Source organism: Staurois parvus, unplaced genomic scaffold (genome assembly GCF_062004578.1).
Source record: "Staurois parvus isolate SC_StPar_1 unplaced genomic scaffold, SC_StPar_1.0 ptg000691l, whole genome shotgun sequence".
Taxonomy (NCBI): domain Eukaryota; kingdom Metazoa; phylum Chordata; class Amphibia; order Anura; family Ranidae; genus Staurois; species Staurois parvus.
In genome coordinates, this window is record NW_028318487.1 from 699,016 (window position 1) to 720,000 (window position 20,985).

Consider the following 20,985-nt stretch of genomic DNA (forward strand, 5'->3'; position numbering starts at 1 on the left):
CTTTTTTTTACATCAGATAAACCTTACATTTTAACAGGGGTGTGTAGACTTTTTATATCCACTGTACGTGAGTTGGCGCAGGGCAGCCGCTCTGCTGCAGCATATCTGTGGTAGATGGTTGCCATCTGGTTAAAGCAGGCTTGCTTAATCGGGTTCCTCTAGAGGCTGCATTCATTGAGCAATGACAAATTGATCTCCCACCTACAATGACTAGGGGGAGGTTGGGGTGGAAGCCAAGGAAGAGATGTCAAAGTCACAGGAAAAGAGGGAAGAGAGCTGGACAAAGGCTTAAAAGCCTTGGACCTAAACTCACACCACTCCCCAGTTTGTTTCTTGCAAATGTGCAATCCCTGGAGGGAAAGATGGAGGAGCTACAAATTTGCATTATCCAGCAGAGTAACTTGGGAGAGTGTTGTGCCTTTATTTTCAGAGACTTGGCTTCACAGTGGTATACCTGTCCCTCCCTCCTAGATTGTAAGCTCCAAGGAGCAGGGCCCTCGAACCCCTCGTGTATCGCACTGTATTGTTATTGTACTGTCTCATGTATTGTCCCCCATTGTAATGTACAGCGCTGAGCGAACTGTTGGCGCTATACAAATACTGTATAATAATAATAATAATAATAAGGCGGTGACCCCGGAGGGGAGATTTTTGTTTAGATCTGATAGGACACAAACAGAGCATAAGAGGGGAGGGAAGCTGTGCTTTTTTGTACATCATGCATGGTGTCAAAATGCGGTCAAGGAGGATTCGCAATGTACACCAGATGCGTAGCTCTTGTTGGCTAACTGTCGCCCCTTTTATCTGCACAGGGAATTTGCTCCAGTTATTTTTGTGGTATATATTCCGCATGATGCAAATTGTAATGTGGCAGGGGGGTTGGGTTGGTTGATGGAATGTAGGTTTTTGGCTTTCCTTCCACTTTAATGTCTTGGGCACACAGGAAGTGAGCGGAAACGTGCAGTATCATTCATCACTGGTACTGGATAGCCGTGCAGCGAGTCTGTGGAGGCCAGCTATGGAGATAAGTTAATGATTGCTTCTTCAATTCTCTTAAGTCGTGAAGATTTTTTTTTTTTTTTTAACATCTAAAAGTTGGGCTTTAAAATGCACCGCAAAAAAAATGTGTATTTGAAGAGCAATGTATAAACCACATTTTTAGAAAGTTTACAGCAAGCTTCAATAACTTTTCTGTAAAGCATGTTTCAGCACCAGTCTGAACACAATCCTTCATGGAAGTAACAGCTGTCCCTTAAACAAGTGTTTGAAGTCTTCAATAGTGGTGCACCAAAATTAAAATTCTGGTGCCGATACCGAAAATTCAAAATGCATGTGGCCGAAAACTGAACCGAAAATGTCTTCGTATGTGGGGTCGGGGAGGCTCTAATTATTTTTCTGTATGTTTTTTTTAATTTTCATGTATATATCTTTTTTTTTTTTAACTTATGATTTTATTGCTACCACATAGGGGTCCAATAGTCCCTTATGTGATAGCATATATGTGACAGGTCATCTTTGTAGGGGGGAGGCAGTGGGAGAGCAGTGTGTGCAAGGAGGGGGCAGGAGAGCAGCAGTGTATACAGTGAGAGAGCAGTGTATACAGAGAGGCTCCCTCACTGGTTGTCACTATGGGGTTTATTTACTAAAGCTGGAGAGTGCAAAATCAGACTCACTTCTGCATAGAAACCAATCAGCTTCCAGGTTTCATTGCCAAAGCTTCATTGAACAAGCTGAGGTTAGAAGCTGATTGGTTTCTATGCAGAAGGGAGTCTGATTTTGGACTCTCCAGCTTTAGTAAATAAACCCCTATATGTCAGTGCCTGATTTTAAATGGAATTATCTGCTTTTTTTTTTTCTTCACTACAGCTCAGAGCACGAGCTGTCACTTTCCCCCCAGCTAAAAGGAAACTAAGGGGTGGGGTCACTGGGTAACCCTGCCCCTATGTTTCTTTTAGCTCTGGGGAAAGTGACAGCTCATTCTCTGAGCTATAGCGAAGAAAAAAAAAGCCGACAATTGCATTTAAAAACAATGCCTTTTTAAATGTAATTACTGGCTTTTTTCCCCTTCGGTCATTCTCGGAGGAATAAAAGAAACAAAAAGGCGGAGTCACTCAGTGACATTACCCAGTGATCCCGCCCCTTAGTTTCTTTTAGCTCTGGGGAAAGTGACAGCTCATTCTCTGAGCTATAGTGAAAAAAAAAAAAAAGCCGGTAGTTACATTTAAAAACCGGCACTGACAAATAGGCAGCCAGTCACTGTATACACTTGCTCCTCTCCTGCCTTTCTACGCCCCCCCATCTCACATCTGCAATACACACAGTCCCCTATATTGGCACCTGTACCGGCTAAATTTTTCCTATTGCCAAAATGCCGATAGGGCTGTTTCGGCGGCAGAAATTTCGGTGCATCCCTAGTCTTTAATGGGCTTTCAGCAAGTTGCAGCACTTCTAGAAGCCTGTGTGATTTAGACCTTCGACACACTTCTATGTACCTGCCTTCAGTTTAGAATCCACAGAACACTGCAAATTTAACTCCATTTGTACATACCTTTTGCTTCTGAGTCATCATCAGTTGTCATTTCAGCTTCATCAACTCGCTTAATCCAAAGCAAAGTGTCCGGGTTATATATCAAATCCCCTGAAGAATGTAAGATTGAATAAGAGATGAAGATTTTTTTTCTATTACTATTATATAAAAAGGAAAAAACTTCTGACTGCCTAAGTTAACAATGAATTTATGAAGGAAACATGTTACAATAGCATATTAATACATCATCATTTTTGTTCAATGCTAAAGACTAAGAACAGCCAGCTAAGAAATGTATTTTATTTTTGTTTGGAATGTGTTTTTGAAACGGTTTACTATACAGAGCAGTCCTAGTAACACCCACAAGTAATGCGGAGCCTCCATAATTGAAAGAACTGAAATCCAACGAATAAAAGGAGAAGGCCAGAGACAGTCAGGCTGGGGAGGAATAAGCTACACGTCTTCCAGACAGAAAATGAGGCGGGCTCTGTCTGGCTTGCTGCAGCTTCTAGTGCACATTGTGAGAAGCTCACAGCGTGCAGTGAAATCAGAGTAATTTCAGTCCAGGAGAGGAGACTGTACAACTGTGCAAGACTGAAGGGAAGGTCAGAGTCCAGCTTTATGTTTGGAATGAACATCAGCTATACATGTTACTTTAGAGCAGGGGTGTCAAACTGGTGGCCCTCCAGCTGTTGGTGAACTACAAGTCCCATCATGCCTCTGCCTTTGGGAGTCATGCTTGTAACGGTCAATCTTGCAACGCCTCAGGGTACTTCTAGTTTGGCAACAGCTTGAGGGCCGCCAGTTTGACACCTGTGCTTTAGAGCATGTAACTAAAAGTTTCTTAGCTCTGGTTCCCACTGGTGTGATTTGTCATGCAATTTGACAGTTTCAAATCGCATGACAAGTCACACTCTATTGTCGGCAATGGAACCGAATGGAATCAACTAGATGCAACTCCGACTTTGCGGTGCCACAACAATTTGAAGAAAAGGTTCCTGCACTATTTTTTTGCTATTTCAGGTGTGGCTAGTATAGACATCTGTGCATGAAGTTGCACAGATGTCTGCCAAGTCCCACTGACATGAGACTTTGAAATCGGTTTCAAAGTTGGATCCAGTGTGAACCAGGGCTTACAGCTTAAAATGTGTTTTATGGCCAAGTATGACTAGAATAGGACTTATGGACTCTTAATTGCTTTATTAATGTGATTTACTAAACATAAAACAACCTGCTAATGATACCTTGCATCTTGTCTCCCTCCTCCCTCACAGATCCATATGAATTGCTGGAATCTTCAGTTTTGATATGGTCAAAGACATCAGAGTAAGTAGACAGCTCTAAAAACACAAAACCATGATGATGAATAGAGAAACTGGCTATGAGATACAACAAATATCTCTTTGCACAGAAGCTCAAGATTTATTGACAGAGCTTTGCAAACCAATGGACTAAGGCAGGGGTCCTCAAACTTTTTAAACAGGGGGCTAGTTCACTGTCCCTCAGACAGTTGGAGGGCCGGACTATAGTTTAAAAAAAAAAACAAAACTATGAACAAATGCGGACACAGTACAGGAGATGACCAGAGACTGCGGACACAGTACAGGAGATGACCAGAGACTGCGGACACAGTACAGGAGATGACCAGAGACTGCGGACACAGTACAGGAGATGACCAGAGACTGCGGAAACAGTACAGGAGATGACCAGAGACTGCGGACATACAACGGCAGCAGGAATACTGGGCCGGCCGCTCTATAAGACGCACAGACATTTCCCCCCAAGTGTGTTTTTTGGAGCGAAATATACGGTAAATGCAGGACACCTTGTTGGGTCAGATCTGTGTACAATGTAAAAAGAGAGAGAGGGGGGGGGGAGATAAGGAGGAGAGAGAGAGGAGGGGGGGGGAGGGAGAGAGGAGGGAGGAGAGGGGGGAGGAGAGAGGAGGGGGGAGGGAGAGAGGAGGGGGGAGGGAGAGGAGGGGGGGAGAGAGAGAGAGGAGGGGGGAGAGCGAGAGAGAGGAGGGGGGAGAGCGAGAGAGAGAGAGAGAGGAGGGGGGAGAGGAAGGGGGAGGGAGAGAGGAGAGAGGGGGGAAGATAGAGGGAGGAGATTGATCATCTATTGCACTTATCTAGCGTCCGTGGCCGTGATACCCGACATGCAGCGATGGAGTCTCCTCTCTTGCTCCCCCTCTTCATGGTCAGCTCTAGGCTCCGCCCTCCTGCACTCATCAGAATAGATGGCTGGCTGCAGAGAGGCCAGGTGAGTGGTGCGGGTTCATAAGCCGAGCCCACCTTCCCCTGTTCTAGAATTGCTGATCCCGCCCTCCTGCCTCCCACCCGAGCCCTACTGAGCTCTCCCGACCTGCCAAACCCTAGTCCCTTGCCTCGCGGCAGATACGCCCCTGCCCGGCGGGCCGGATAAATGTCCTTGGCGGGCCGCATGTGGCCCGCGGGCCGTAGTTTGAGGACCCCTGGACTAAGGGTTAAGTAAAGGATGTTAAAAAAAAGTGGCAACCACCCCAACCTATAATAAGCCTTTGCAGTAAGGTGTACATGGAAGGACAACGCACACCTCCAACAAGAACGAATTTCCCAGAACACTTACCAGCTAGCATCCAAAAAAACCGAGTTCACCCAGTTTCACAACTTACATTAAAAACAGAGGATTTTGTTTGCACACATTTGCAAATATATGAGTAAGCTGCACCGCCTACATCAAGGCTCCTGTGTACTGCGGTCCTAACTCTAATCTCCCAAGTTGGAACACATACAGTGCGCTTTGACAAAATATTCATACCCCTTGAAATTTCCACATTTTGTCATGTCGCAACAAAAAAGTCAATGTATTTTATTGGGATTTGATGTGATAGACCAACACAAAGTGGCACATAATTGTGAAGTGGAAGGAAAATGAGAAATGGTTTTCAAACTTTTTTACAAATAAATATCAGAAAAGTGTGGTGTGCATTTGTATTCAGCCCCCTTTATGTTGATACCCCAAGTAAAATCTAGTGGAACAATCAATTGCCTCTGATCATCCCCTGTATCCTGTCCGCAGCCTCTGATCATCCCCTGTATCCTGTCCGCAGCCTCTGACCATCTCTTGTATCATGTCCGCAGCCTCTGACCATCTCCTGTATCCTGTCCGCAGCCTCTGACCATCTCTTGTATCATGTCTGCAGTCTCTGACCATCTCCTGTATCCTGTCCGCAGTCTCTGACCATCTCCTGTATCCTGTCCGCAGCCTCTGACCATCTCCTGTATCCTGTCCGCAGCCTCTGACCATCTCCTGTATCCTGTCCGCAGCCTCTGACCATCTCTTGTATCCTGTCCGCAGTCTCTGACCATCTCTTGTATCATGTCCGCAGTCTCTGACCATCTCTTGTATCATGTCCGCAGCCTCTGACCATCTCTTGTATCATGTCCGCAGTCTCTGACCATCTCCTGTATCCTGTCCGCAGCCTCTGACCATCTCCTGTATCCTGTCTGCAGTCTCTGACAATCTCCTGTATCCTGTCTGCAGTCTCTGACCATCTCTTGTATCATGTCCGCAGTCTCTGACAATCTCTTGTATCATCTCCGCAGTCTCTGACAATCTCTTGTATCATGTCCGCAGTCTCTGACCAACTCCTGAGGTGGAGCTCTAATAGGAAGAGGTGGAGTCTAAAATCTTAAACAGGAAAGGGTGGGACAAATTTAGACGGGGGCAATTTTAGTCTTGCCCAGGGCAGCACAAAACCAAAATACACACTGCAATGACAGGTTGTGGGCAACTTCAGATATTCATGGCTGTTCGTACAGCCAGTGAATGCAGCCTAAGGGTGTGCATCTAGCTGTACTCACGGGATTGTAGTGAGCATATGTAACTTTGGTTCTTACCTTGACCAGAGTTCTCCGTGTAAGAGGAATCCATGTCTTCTTCCTCTTTAATTCTTGGGAAAAGGTGTGGATTCGCTGACATGCAACCTGAAAAACAGATATATGCTGGTTTTACTTTCGTTTTATTTAAAAGGGGCTGATTTTTAATTTTCTTTTAGAAATGTGAAAAAGAACAGGTCTGTCTGAAAAACTCCACTTCAACCTGGAACTATTCCCCATAGAACTTTCCTCCAGCCAAAAATTCTCCCCAATCTTCTATGTTGAATGGTGCTGAGCTTTCTTCTACCTGGAAGAATGGGGACAACCTGTGAACATATGGAGTTCTAGGCCCGCCCCCAAGGTAGTCACACTTGCCTGCATTCAGTGTGTAAGGCTGACCGGGTCAGTACTTAATGAAGGCAGACAAGGCTGGAGAAGAGGACCCTATGACAAAAATAACATAAAAATACTGCCCAGGTACCCTCCAAGGGGGAGGCTCAAGTCTGGAGTTGGGCTTTAAAATGGGGTTAAACCCAAATCCAAAAATGTAATATATTGCAGATCACCTGGTGATCTTGCCATTGACATCCCCTGTATTAGAGTGCCTCCGCTCTGGATGAAGGAGCACAGGGGGCACCTTTGGACAGCAGCGGAGGGGTTGTTATATGTACTAGCAGATGTAGACTATTAAATTGAAGCCAAACTCCAGCTAATACTTTAGAATCAGTTACAGCAGTTTTTTTTTTTTCATAAGGGGCAAAGGTTTTACATTACTAAATAAAAGCTAATCATTGTAAGCACCCCCTGCCAGGGGTAACTGGTTTGTCTCATCCTTGTAACTGCTACATTTACAGGACAACTTGTTCTTTTGGAAAAAAAGACTTACTGGCTGGATCACCAGGAGAAAATAGAAAAAAAATGAATGCAGCCATCACATCAAAGAATTGGTAAGCTGCAAACTAATAAAAGGTTTGCTTTAAGCCTGGAGTTAGATTTTTACAGCGACATAAATCTCCCACTAATGTGCTTGTGTAAAAAAAAAAAAAAAAAGTTTTATTGTTACTTTAAAGTGGCTCTAAAAGCTGAAGGTTTTTTACCTTCACGCATTCTATACATGAAGGGAAAACCCCTTCTGTGTTCGCTCCTGAGCCCCCTCCCGATCCAGCGATGTCCACTCTCTGGGGACTCTCACTCCTGATCGCCTAAGACAGCAGTAGGAGCCATTGGCCTCAGTGGTGTATTTAGGTGTTGTGCTCCCCTAGGCAACACAAAAATTGGACGCCTCCCCCACTCGAGAGCACCTTCCACTAACAACCCCCCCCCCCCCCCGGCAACTCTGGCCATCCCCAGGAACAACAGCTGGGCTCTGCATACATCATCAAGCAGCCTATCTCGGATCTCAGCTGGTCTCCATGCTGCTTATGTCCCTTCTTCTTGCCCCCCTAAAAAATGCCGCCCTAGGCAAATGCCTTGTGGTAAATACGCCCTGGATTGGATATATTGAATATTGTCAATCACAGCCAGTGTGCCAAACAGGAGAGGGAGGGGGCAGGGCCGAGCCGCAGCTGTGTGTGTGAATGGGCTCAGCAGAAGGGAGGGTCCAGGAGCGCCAGCGGGGCGACCTGAGAATCGGAGCATTGGGGCTGCTCTGTGCAAAACCACTGCACAGAGCAGGTAAGTATACCATGTTTGTTTTTTAAACAGATTTAATACCACTTTATGCCTTACCCCTTCATAATTATGGGTAAAAAAAAAACCAAAAAAAAAAAACTTTAAAACACCTAGACCCAACTGTACATATCATCACACCTTCATAGTATATCCAATGGAACTTTACCTTTTTTCTCCTGATTTTTTTTATTTATTTTTTAATTGCCAAAGGAATCTGGCCTAAAAAGGTAAACAAATATATATACTTTAAGTTAGCTGTATATTTTTTACCCCAAATAATTCTCCTGCTTCTGGCGGTCGCAGCGATACCACATATGTATATGTTATTTGTACCTGTAGTACAGCTCAGAAACAATAGAGCACATTTTGCTTTTTTTTCATCCTACATCCTAATTTTTTTTTTTTTAAATCCTACCCAAAATAAACTGACCCTGACCTTTGACCCTTACACAAACCCTGACACTGACTTAGATCAAGCCGTCTATTTTTTTTTTCCTTAACTTTTTTCATTTTTTGTCTCTCCCATTTTTTTTTTACACTTGTTTGCATCTTTCGCTCGTGCAAGGATATATATATATATATACACACACATATATATATATACAGTGAGGAACAGAAGTATTTCAACACCCTGTGATTTTGCAAGTTCTCCCACTTAGAAATCATGGAGGGGTCTGAAATTCACATTGTAGGGGCATTCCCACTCTGAGAGACAGAATTAAAAAAAAAAAAAAATCAGGAAATCACATTGTTTGATTTTTAAAGAATGTATTTGTCTTGCACTGCTGAACAGAAGTATTTGAACACCTAAGAAACAGCAAGAATTCTGGCTCTCAAAGACCTGTTACTGTGCCTTTAAAAAGTCCACCTCTACTCCACTCATTAATCTAACTTAGTAGCACCTGTCTGAGCTCTTTAAAGACACCTGTCCACAGTCAGTCAGACGCCAACTACTACCATGGGCAAGACCAAAGAGCTGTCAAAAGACACCAGAGACAAAATTGTGGACCTCCACAAGGCTGGAAAGGGCTACGGGGCAATTGCCAAGCAGCTTGGTGAAAATAGATCAACTGTTGGAGCAATTGTTAGAAAATGGAAGAGGCTAAAAACAACTGTCAGCCTCCCTCGGACTGGGGCTCCATGCAAGATCTCACCTCGTGGGGTATCACTGATGATAAGAAAGGTGAGGAATCAGCCCAGAACTACAAGGGAGGAGAGAGAAGAGAGCTGGGACCACAGTTTCAAAGGTCGCTGTCGGTAGCTCACGTCATGGTTTCAAATCATGCATTGCACGGAAGGTTCCCCGGCTCAAGTCATCACATGTCCAGGCCCATCTGAAGTTTGCCAATGACCATCTGGATGATCCAGAGGAGGCATGGGAGAAAGTCATGTGGTCAGATGAGACCAAAGTAGAACTTTTTGGTCTAAACTTCACTCGTCGTGTTTGCAGGAAAAAGGATGAGTTGCATCCCAAGAACACCATCCCTACTGTGAAGCATGGGGGTGGTAACATCATGCTTTGGGAGTGCTTTTCTGCGAAGGGGACAGGACAACTGCACTGTATAAAGGAGAGGATGAATGGGGCCATTTATTGTGAGATTTTGAGCAACAACCTCCTTCCCTCAGTCAGAGCATTGAAGATGGGTCGTGGCTGGGTCTTCCAACATGACAACGACCCGAAGCACACAGCCAGGATAACCAAGGAGTGGCTCCGTAAGAAGCATATCAAGGTTCTGGAGTGGCCTAGCCAGTCTCCAGACCTAAATCCAATAGAGCATCTTTGGAGGGAGCTGAAACTCCGTGTTGCTCAGCGACAGCCCCGAAACCTGACAGATCTAGAGGAGATCTGTGTGGAGGAGTGGGCCAAAGTCCCTGTTACAGTGCAAACCTGGTCAGGAACTACAGGAAACGTCTGACCTCTGTAATTGCAAACAAAGGCCTCTGTACCAAATATTAACATGGATTTTCTCAGGTGTTCAAATACTTCTGTTCAGCAGTGCAAGACAAATACATTCTTTACAAATCATACAATGGGATTTCCTGAATTTTTTTTTTTTTAATTCTGTCTCTGAGTGGGAATGCACCTACAATGTGAATGTCAGACCCCTCCATGATTTCTAAGTGGGAGAACTTGCAAAATCACAAGGTGTTCAAATACTTCTGTTCCTCACTGTGTATATATAATACATACACATAAATGTATCTTTCTCTCCATTCAGAAGAAAAAAATAAATAAAACCCACACACACTGGCGGGCTGTACAGTGACTGATCCCAGTGAGTGTCAGAGGCTATTACAGCGACTAGGTGACCAGGAACCAGGAGTCCCAAGTCCCGATGAATCCTCATGCATACTTTGCTGAATCGGTCGAGATTCAAACCATCTATGGCCAGCTCAAGGCCTCATGCACACAGGGCGTTTTTGCAGCCACTTTTAGGGGCGTCAGGCATTTTTTTTTTCTTTTTTTTTTTTTCTGCTTCCAAACGTCCCTCTGTTATCCTATGTGTCCATACACATATAGACTTTTAGTCCTCATGCACACTTGACATTTTTACAGCGGCTGTTTTTGGCTTTTGACGTTTTTTTCTACAGCCAGTAAACCCCCCCGGCATGTTCTCCCACGTGTCCATCCCCGGCATGTTCTCCCACGTGTCCATCCCCGGCATGTTCTCCCACGTGTCCATCCCCGGCATGTTCTCCCACGTGTCCATCCCCGGCATGTTCTCCCACGTGTCCATCCCCGGCATGTTCTCCCACGTGTCCATCCCCGGCATGTTATCCTATGTGTCCATACACAGACTGGAATCAACGTTTTTTGGCTGTAAAAAACCCCAGAGCTAGTGGGCTTCTAGGAGTGTTTTAGCTGCAAAAACACTCTAATGCTGAAAAACTTGACAAACGGTGGCAAACAGGCGTTTTTGGACTTTTTTGACCAAAAAAATAATATTTTTTTTTTGGGGGGGGTAAAAAACAAAAATGCGGCAAAACGCAAAAAAAAAAAAAAAACACGGCAAAAAGCTAATGCAAAAACGCTAAAAAAACCGCACGTTTTTAACGTGACTTTACACAGCTAATGTTACCAGCGTTATTAAAACGCCCCGTGTATTGGTAAGAGCCCAGCCTCTGTGCAGGGAGCACGCTATGCAGTGCCCTTCCAGCACAAACACAGGAACACATATAGGTGTCATCATAGGGTCAAGCAAAAATTGAAATACTTTGCTTTACATTATTATTACTACGCAGGCTTACCTGAAAAATAGTCCCAGAGCTGCTGTTGGTAGGACCAGCCCCAGGACTTGTATGTAAATGTTCTATAGAGAACACCAGAAACCCCACTAACCCACAATTCCATTTGCAAACAAAAGCGGGTCATAAATGGCTAGAAAAAAAACAGAACAGTTTGTTCCAAAAATTTGTTTGAAAATTGTAACAAAACTTTCAACAGCACATTCGATTCACCCATCACTGTACTGAAAATTTTCCTCCTCTCATTTACTTGTTTTCATCCTTTTTAAGCATTAAAGTATCGTTTTGTTTTTTTAGTCAACCCAGGGTAAACTTTTGACAGCCTCATCATCCTTTAACTTTTACTTTTTTTTTTTTAATTGATTTCATTACTCATGCTTAGAAAATCATTTGTTCAAACAAAATTTTCCAACATGACCATTTGTTTTTTTTTTCCCCATATAGAATTGGATATCAATATTCGAAATGAGCACCTTAACTGCTAGGAAATCGAATGATCGTTTGGTTCTCTTGGATTTTTGTTTAATATTCTACCCAACTAAATATTCTTCCTGGAGGCTAAAAAGGTACCATGCCATCAACAGATTAGTTTTTTTTTCCTTTTGTTGAAAAAAAGAATTCACCCCCCGGTTCACATTTATGCGGCCGTGCGTTTTGCACGGGCACGAGAGCCCATTCATTTGAATGGACTCCCGTGGTTGTGACACGCAGGGAAGAAGTCCCGGCACTTCTTTGGAAAATGCAGCCCACATGGGAACCTCGGTTCCCAGTATGGTTGCGTTTTCCAGTGCAGGAATTAGAAATTAGAACTAATGACACCCGCCCGCGGGTCCGCATTCCTCTGTGCGGGTGGTGCAGCTGCACGGATTTTTGTGCTGATCCACAGCGGCACCACCCGCACAGATGTGAACCGGGGGTAATAGACACAATTTGCGATCAGATGTAAAACCCTTCTGGAACACAGCTAGGCTGATTTACTAAAAGAACTGAAAATTTATACACAATGAAATGTGAGAATATTCACTTCAATTGGCATTCATTGTGAAATTATTATTCAATGTAAAAAGCAAATTCCTGTCCACTTTGAATACCTGATTATGTGCAGATGGAATCATTAAACAGGAATTTGCTTGTTCGCACGAAAGGTTAATGGAAGGAAATATTTACACGTTATTGTGTGGAGGTTCTCACCTAATCTGAGGTGTGCTACATTCACTGTGGTGTCAGTTCAACCCCAGAGGACAAGGTACACCTATATTAATCATGCAGAATCTTTTCCCCTTCTTTTTTAATGTGCTTTATGTACAATCTTTTTTATTGTGTAAAAATAAAATCATGTATGTTGATATGCGGTTATCATCGTTTGATATCTGGTGGCTTAAGCCGAGATTTACACAGAGTACGACTTTGAAATCGTGCGACTTCAAGTGAAGTTGTGGGATTTCAAAGTCGGATGTCACTGCGACTTGTAAAGACATCTGTGTGACTTAATGCATTGATGTTAGCAGGGGCGGACTGACCATTTGGAAACTCGGGCACTGCCCGAGGGCCCGGGAACAGTAGGGGGCCCCATGAGATGCCCCTGGTACCTTTTTCATAGGCTTTTTTGAGTTTGGGCAAGGACACAGGGGCCCCCTGATCCCCTATTGCCCGGGGGCCCCATGAGTTGTCAGTCTGCCCCTGGAAATGTGGTGGTGCGCTGAAATGAAAATACTGGCGCCAAAACCACAAATTCAAAATGCACTTGGCCGAAAACGAAAAGCACAGTTTTTTTAAAAATTAATATATATTTTTTGGAAAAAAACACGAATAAAAAATAAATAAATAAACGAAACAATATATACCCCAATTTTTTTGTAAAATATGAAAGCGGATGTTACGGCGAGTAAATAGATACCCAACATGTCATGCTTTAAAATTGCGCACGCTGGTGGAATGGCATGAAACTGCGGTACTTAAAAATCTCCATGGGTGATGCTTTAAAAATTTCTACAGGTTATCAGTGTGACTTACAGAGGAGGTCTAGTGCGAGAATTATTGCTCTTGCTCCGAGGTTCGTGGCGATACCTCATGTGTGTGGTTTGAACACCGTTTACATATGTGGGCACGGTCTACATGAGAGCAAGGGGGAACGGGTGCACTTTAAACCTTTTTTTTTTTCAATTTATTTAATGTTTTTTTTTTTGCACTGTCCCTTTTAAAATTTTAATCACTTTTCTTGTTATCACAAGAAATTCATGCATCCCTTGTAATAGAAATAATTAGTGACAGGTCCTCTTTATGGAGAGATGTGTGGTCAATAAGACCCCACATCTCTGCTCTACAATGTAAAGCATTGGATCAAAAAAAAGTATTGATCTAGTGCTTAAAAAAAAAAATGGCCAGAATGGGAAGTGACATCGCTCCGGTCCTCCAAGGGCATAGAGATGGTGGCCATCCTTCACTCATCTCTATGCCCAGAGCTGGGATAGATGGTTTCTTAGGTAAAACTGAGAATTACCGAGCGCCGGCCTGCCGAGGTTTTTTCGGCATCGTTTGTTTTTTTTTTTTTTATTCCGGCCAACGGCTGAAAGGGTGTTTTCTTCCAAAACGTTTCGGCCACCAAAATTTCAGTGCATCCCTAATTGATGTCTATGCAAGTTGCACCCGAAATTCGCCAAAAGTAGTGCAGGAACTACTTTCAAAATCGGTTCAACTCTGACGAAGTCGGATTTGCAATGATTAGAACGGTTCCACTGCGAACAACAGGGTGTGACTTGTCACGCGATATGAATTGTCAATTTGCATGACAAGTCGCATTGGTGTTAACGGGGACTAAAAGTCTAAGTGCTTTAGTATTTTGTCATTGAAACAATTCCAGGACACCTAAAAAGGCAGATAAATGTACAAAAGAAAAAAAAAAAAGTTGTAGAAGATTAACCCTTTCGCTGCCGCAATTTCTATATGTAAACAAAAAGATTACAAAATCAAACTAACTGAGCTTAAACCTGCTCACACCCCCTAACTCCTATACTACCTACCCTGTAGAAGGAAGATGCTTATACTTACCTATTCTCTGGTCCAATGACATGATCTCCCCAGCAGCTGGCTTCAAGGAAGAGAAGAGAGCGCCAACGTTACCCTTAGGCTTACTAAGGGCATCCATTGTCGGATGTCCCTCCTCTCACCTAAAGCCGGCCACTGGGGAGATCACGTGACCAGAGCGCCCAGAGAAGAGGATTTAGGAGGAGTGTGGGAGCATTTAAGCTTAGATCGATCCTGGACTTCCACTTGAAGTTAAACTGATACTAAAACACACTGTTTATTCTCATTATCCCTTCTATTTCTGTATGTGGATAGTGGCATTGCAATTATTTTAATTAAAAAAAAAAAAAAATCATCTAAGTACCTTTCTAAGTCTGTGTCTTAGAATAAGAGGATATGAAGCCTCCATCAATCAAGATGTAATAGCCTTCCCTCGTCGTGCTTAGCTGGTTAGTGGGCATGAAGGAGGAGGGAGGGAGTGGGCTGTCATTTACCACTGTGTATACGCCTACATGTGTGACTCTATAGTCACATGGGCTGCTCAGATGTGATAGGGAGGAAATCCTCAGGATAGAACAGTGGTTCTCAACCTTCCTAATGCCGCGACCCTTTAATACAGTTCCTCATGTTGTGGTGACCCCCAACCATAAAATTATTTACCAAGTAATAATAATTCATGAAGTGTCGTTTTACCTCCAATACTGCTGCTTTCAACACGGTAGCTGCTTTAAAGAGAGTAGCTGCTTTCAACACAGTAGCTGCTTTAAAGAGAGTAGCTGCTTTCTACACAGTAGCTGCTCTTTACACATCGGAAATATGTGTTTTCCGATGGTCTTAGGCGACCCCTGTGAAAGGGTCGTTCGACCCTCAAAGGGGTCACGACCCACAGGTTGAGAACCACTGGGATAGAAAGACACTGAAAATTAAGCAAGTGCAGTGCCTGCCAACACTGCCTTGCAAAATCCCAGCTGCAGTGGGGACATGGACAGGAGGGGGAGACAGAACAGCAAGATCAAATGTTTTTTTTCCAGAATACAGAAAATGAATCCCATAGTGACTGAGTATGAACAGCTTATAACACAGCATTTATTGATAAATTTTAATGAAATGGGCTTAGTGACACCTTGATGGTGTCTGCATTGTAAAGCATGAAGAAATGCATTGCTACCACACATTGCAGTGTTTTTGTGAGACCCCCCCCCATTGTCTAATTATTTATTTATTTCAGTCAATTTGCGCAGCGCTTTACATATATATTGTACTAACCCTCAAGGGGTGTACAATCTAAGGTCCCTAACTCACATTCATATACTAGGGCCAATTTAGACAGGAGCCAATTAACCAACCAGCATGTCTTTGGAGTGTGGAAGGAAACCGGAGTACCCAGAGGAAACCCACGCAGGCACAGGGAGAACAAGCAAACTCCAGGCAGGAGGTACCGTGGCTGGGATTCGAACCGACGACCCGAGTACTGCTAGGTGGAAGTGCTAACCATTTAATGCCCTATAATGTTATTCTTATGTGATGCAGTTCATCGATGCTGATCGAATGTTGGAACGCACATGCAACGTGTCCTAATTTTTCCTTTTCAATGCCTTCATGTGAACTGAAGAAGCAATGGAGCATAAAGCATATTGCCGTGTTTTTGTGTTGAGAAACACAGCCCAACACTGCTGGTGTGAACATGTTTTTAAGGCCAGATAGCAGCAGCATTGCAAGTTCTGCTAGAGAGCAAAGACAGGATTCCACATCCGTTAGACAGGTAAATATTGGCACATGTTTGAGTTTTCTTTCCTTTGTGACAGTTTTCCATAAGGGAACTAGAACTCTGAACGTTGTCCTTCTGCTTGTAAGGGGTTCTTGGAGGTAACCAGCACTGGGAATAACCTGGCAGGATCCAGTGTGTACATTTGTGATGACATAAGGGGAGTATTTCAGATTAAAAAGGTGATACCAGAAGTGGGGTTCGAACCCACGCGGACATATGTCCATTGGATCTTAAGTCCAACGCCTTAACCACTCGGCCATCCTGGTAGCTGGTTCTCTATGTCTCCATGGTACACTGTCATGTTGTGGGAAGGGGAGTACTTACCAGGGTAGATAAAAATCAATGATTTTTTTTAAAAAATCAAAAAAAATAAATTTTTTTTAATTTAAATCGGATTTTTTTTAATTTAAATCGGATTTTTTTATTTAAAATCGATTTTTTTTTAAATTTAAAATCAGATTTTTTTTAATTTAAATCGGATTTTTTTATTTAAAATCGATTTTTTTTTAAATTTAAAATCAGATTTTTTTTAATTTAAATCGGATTTTTTTATTTAAAATCGATTTTTTTTATTTAAAATCAATTTTTTTTATTTAAATCGATTTTTTAATTTAAAATCGATTTTTTTTTATTTAAATCGGATTTTTTTTATTTAAATCGGATTTTTTTTAATTTAAATCAATTTTTTTATTTAAAATAAATTTTTTTAAATTTAAAATCAGATTTTTTTAAATTTAAATCGGATTTTTTTTTATTAAATCTGATTTTTTTTTATTTAAATCAATTTTTTTCAATAAGGAAAATATATTACCATCCAAAGGTTATTCCATCATGAAATAAAGATTAGTATTTTAATTATGTAGAATAAGGCTGTATATGTTTAATTTTTTTGGTAAATAAATTCCATGAATCCATTCACAATGTCAGGCTCTTCCAGAGGTTTTTGTAAGATTATTGGGCAGTTTCTCTGCCTACAAGATATTATCACAGATGTCGGTTTACTTTTGCAGTTCTCAAAACTGAATTGGACTCAGCGGAGATCACATGCCTCTTCTTCACAGCAAAAATGTTATAACATGAACAGAGTTAAGAAAAAGACCTTCATCCTAACTTCTACAAACCTATGAATACAGAATCAACCCCTTCACTGCTAAGTTTCAAGAAGTTCAGTGAATAGAATAGAAACAATATTTTTCTGATTGTTTGGAGTGGAATAGATCTGCACAAGAAGAAAGTGAAACTAAGTGTGAGGGGGAGGGGCTGACAGTCTAAGTTTCTTAAAATATATATATTTTGTTTAGCCAAATTAGTTACCAAACATGGATGTTTAAGCCAATCACATATGCTGGAATGTTATTGTTTCAGTTGAATAAATCTATTTAAATTGTTATTATTAAGGTAATGATTATTTTTCTCCTTCCTAAGTACAACAGAAAAGTTGTCCAAATATGAATGATTAACCTATTAAACTGGGGATAAAAAAAACTAATATGAAAAGTTGTTATTCTAAAAATCTTCATCTACTTGTATATTAAAGTTATACCAGCAAGAATTAGTCTTCATGTAGAAAACTAGGATTTACATCAAGCCTTATGCAGGCCATAGATGGGTCGAAAATCGGCCAATTTTCGGATCGTTAGTGGGCGATTTGGTCGGCCGTTTTTTGGTATTTTGGCCGTTTTTTTTTCTTCGGTAAAGTTGGAAAAAAATCGGCCGATTTTGCCAATCGGCCGATTTTCGCGGCAATTAGTGGGCAAATCGGCCGATTTTTTACCGATAAAAAATCTGCGCATGAGCAGTGACCTGCAAGAGGAAGACAAAAAGAAGAAAAAGAAGAAGAGGAAGACGATGAAGAAGAGGATGAAGAAGAAGAAGAAGAGGAAGAAGAAGAGGATGAAGAAGAAGAAGAAGAGGAAGAAGAAGAGGATGAAGAAGAAGAGGATGAGGATGAAGAAGAAGAAGAAGAGGATGAGGATGATGAAGAAGAAGAGGATGAGGATGAAGAAGAGGATGAGGATGAAGAAGAAGAAGAAGATGAAGAAGAGGATGAGGATGAAGAAGAAGAAGAAGAGGATGAGGATGATGAAGAAGAAGAGGATGAGGATGAAGAAGAAGAAGAAGAAGAGGAGGAGGATGAGGATGAAGAAGAGGATGAGGATGATGATGAAGAAGAAGAAGAAGAAGAGGAGGAGGATGAGGATGAAGAAGAAGAGGATGAGGATGAAGAAGAAGAGGATGAGGATGAAGAAGAAGAGGATGAGGATGAAGAAGAAGAAGAATAGGATGAGGATGCAGAAGAAGAAGAGGATGAGGATGATGAAGAAGAAGAGGATGATGATGATGAAGAAGAAGAGGATGAGGATGATGAAGAAGAGGATGAGGATGATGAAGAAGAAGAAGAGGATGAGGATGAAGAAGAGGATGAGGATGAAGAAGAGGATGAGGATGAAGAAGAAGAAGAGGATGAGGATGAAGAAGTAGGATGAAAATAAGAAGAATTCCAGTCCAGAAAAAAGTGTCTCTGCAGAGAGCTCAGCTATTTCTGACAGTTCCTTGACATTTACAGCGGTTAAAACATTGTATCTATTTGTTTCCGAATAAAAACATCTGTATCCTAAATGGAAACAAATAGATACATTGTTGCAACTTCTATAAATGTCAAGGAACTGTCAAAGAAATAGCAGAGCTCTCTGCAGGGACACTTTTTGCCGGCTCTAGCCGGGTAGAAAATCGGCCGATTTTTTTTACCATTGATGGTAACGTCGGCCACTTGAACAACTGATTTTTCGTTTTTTAAAAGAAAAATCTGCAGTTTTTCTCCCCATCTATGGCCTGCATTACTGACTAGGGATTTAAATCAAATCCACCCTGGTACTGACCATTCCACTACCTCTTGTTGGAAGTTGACATTGCCACCACTTACATCATGGGATCCAGAAGAAAGTATATGATCCAACATTTTCTCCTCAAAGATTTTGTTTTTTAATTTTTATTTTTTTTCCCCGCACATGTTGGTGTGAATTAAAGCAATTCAGCAAAGAAGCGGCACGATTCATTTGCATATAGTGGAAGGTCCGCTGCATTTTTATAATTCTTCATTTAAAAGAATTACCCCACTTTTGGTAAAAAAAAAGGTAGCAGTTAAAAAATAATAATATAGCGCATACAGATGCTACACAAGCCATATTGAAATTTAGCCCGGGTTCAGCTATATGCGGTGCGGTATATCGCATGTGATTTGCACAGGAACCGCACCGCATTCCTGTACCAATCACATGCGACTTGTGTGCGGTGCGATTGGAGCCATACATTTTGTACGGCTCTAATCGCATCAAAAACGTGCAGGATCCTTTTTTGGGTCCGCACTAGAATCGGATCGCATGGGTATTCAGACTCATGCGATCCGATTCTGCACATCCCACCATATTTTGCGGACCGCTTTCGGGGTGTTGTTAACGTACACACCCGCATCGGTTCGCATGAACAGGGTGCGATTCTGGTGTGGAATTTGCACTTAAAATGCTGCAAATTCTGCACTGCATCAGTGTGAACCCGGGCTTAACCCTTTCACACCTAAGGGTAAAACAAATCTAAATGCCTAAGCACAATTCTGCAACGTTGACGTGATAGTAAAACTGTACAGATTATCACAACTACTTTGTACATCCAGGTGCATTATACCGCGATTTTTTCAGGACAAATTCGGCTTTCATTTGATGGTAAATGGTAATGGATATCTCCTGATTTTTTTTTTTTATTATCAAAGGAAAACTGGCCCAAAACAGTAAAAAAAGAAAAATAATTTTTTTTTTATTTAGCTGTGTGTTTCTTGTTACGACCATAACCTACCACCAAAGAACAACCCAAAATAAATTCTCCAGCTCTTGGCGATCGCAGCGATACCATATATGTGTATGTTATTTGTTGTTTGTACCCGGAGTACAGCCCAGAAACAATAGTGCGCATTTTGTTTTTTTTTTACCTAAAACACACTGACATTAACACTACCTGACACTGATACCAATTTTTTTTTAAATCCTGACCTTTGACCCAAACACTAACCCTGGCACTGAACTAGATCAAACCTTGATCTAGGTATTTTTTTTTATTTTTTAATATTTATTTTTTTTAACAAACATTTTTTTTTTCTCTATGCCGGGAGTTAGGCAGGCCATAGATGGGGCAAAAACCGTCCAAAAAATGAAAAATCGGTCGTTCAATCTGCCGACATTGCCACCATTGGTAAAAAAAAAAACAAAAAAAAAAAAAAAAAACCGGCTGATTTTCATACCGTCTACGGCCGGCAAATATAATAGCGGTGTCCCTGCAGAGAGCTCCGCTATTATATTTGACAGTTAAAAGTATAGCAAAGTTGCAACATTGTATCTATTTGTATCCATTTCGGATACAGATGTTTCTATTCGAAAACAAATAGATACAATGTTGCAACCGCAATACTTTTAAATGTCAAAAATAATAGCGGAATGTGCCTGCAGAGAGCTCCGCTATTATATTTGACACTTAAAAGTATTGTGGTTGCAACATTGTATCTATTTGTATCCATTTCGGATACAGATGTTTCTATTCGGATACAAATAGATACAATGTTGCAACCGCAATACTTTTAAGTGTCAAATATAATAGCGGAGCTCTCTGCAGGGACACTCCGCTATTATTTTTGACATTTAAAAGTATTGCGGTTGCAACATTGTATCTATTTGTATCCGAATAGAAACATAGATACAGATGTTCTTCTTTTTCTTTGTCTTCATCTTCTTCTTCTTCGTGCAGGTCACGGCTCATGCGCATTTTTTTTTTAATCGGGAAAAAGATCGGCCGATTTGCCCATCATTGCCGTGAAAATCGGCTGATCGACAAAATCAGCCATT

General features: G+C 41.8%; 1 protein-coding gene and 1 non-coding gene across 4 annotated transcripts in view; both read right to left on the reverse strand.

Moving 5' to 3' along the window:
• LOC149446290 (uncharacterized) overlaps window positions 1-20,985 on the reverse strand; it is a 48,059-nt gene that overhangs the window by 22,354 nt on the left and 4,720 nt on the right. For 2 of the 3 annotated variants that reach the window (XM_089652723.1, XM_089652722.1), the window contains exons 2-4: window positions 6,409-6,495; window positions 3,772-3,867; window positions 2,549-2,638 (exon numbers count right to left, since the gene is read on the reverse strand). In XM_089652723.1, the coding sequence (XP_089508849.1) occupies window positions 2,549-2,638; window positions 3,772-3,867; window positions 6,409-6,490 (268 nt within the window). In that variant the 5' untranslated portion in view covers window positions 6,491-6,495. The remainder of the gene's footprint in view (window positions 1-2,548; window positions 2,639-3,771; window positions 3,868-6,408; window positions 6,496-20,985) is intronic. The other variant, XM_089652724.1, reaches the window with a different exon arrangement.
• Window positions 16,280-16,362, reverse strand: TRNAL-UAA (transfer RNA leucine (anticodon UAA)). The gene has a single exon. It is a non-coding gene; the product is annotated as a tRNA-Leu (tRNA).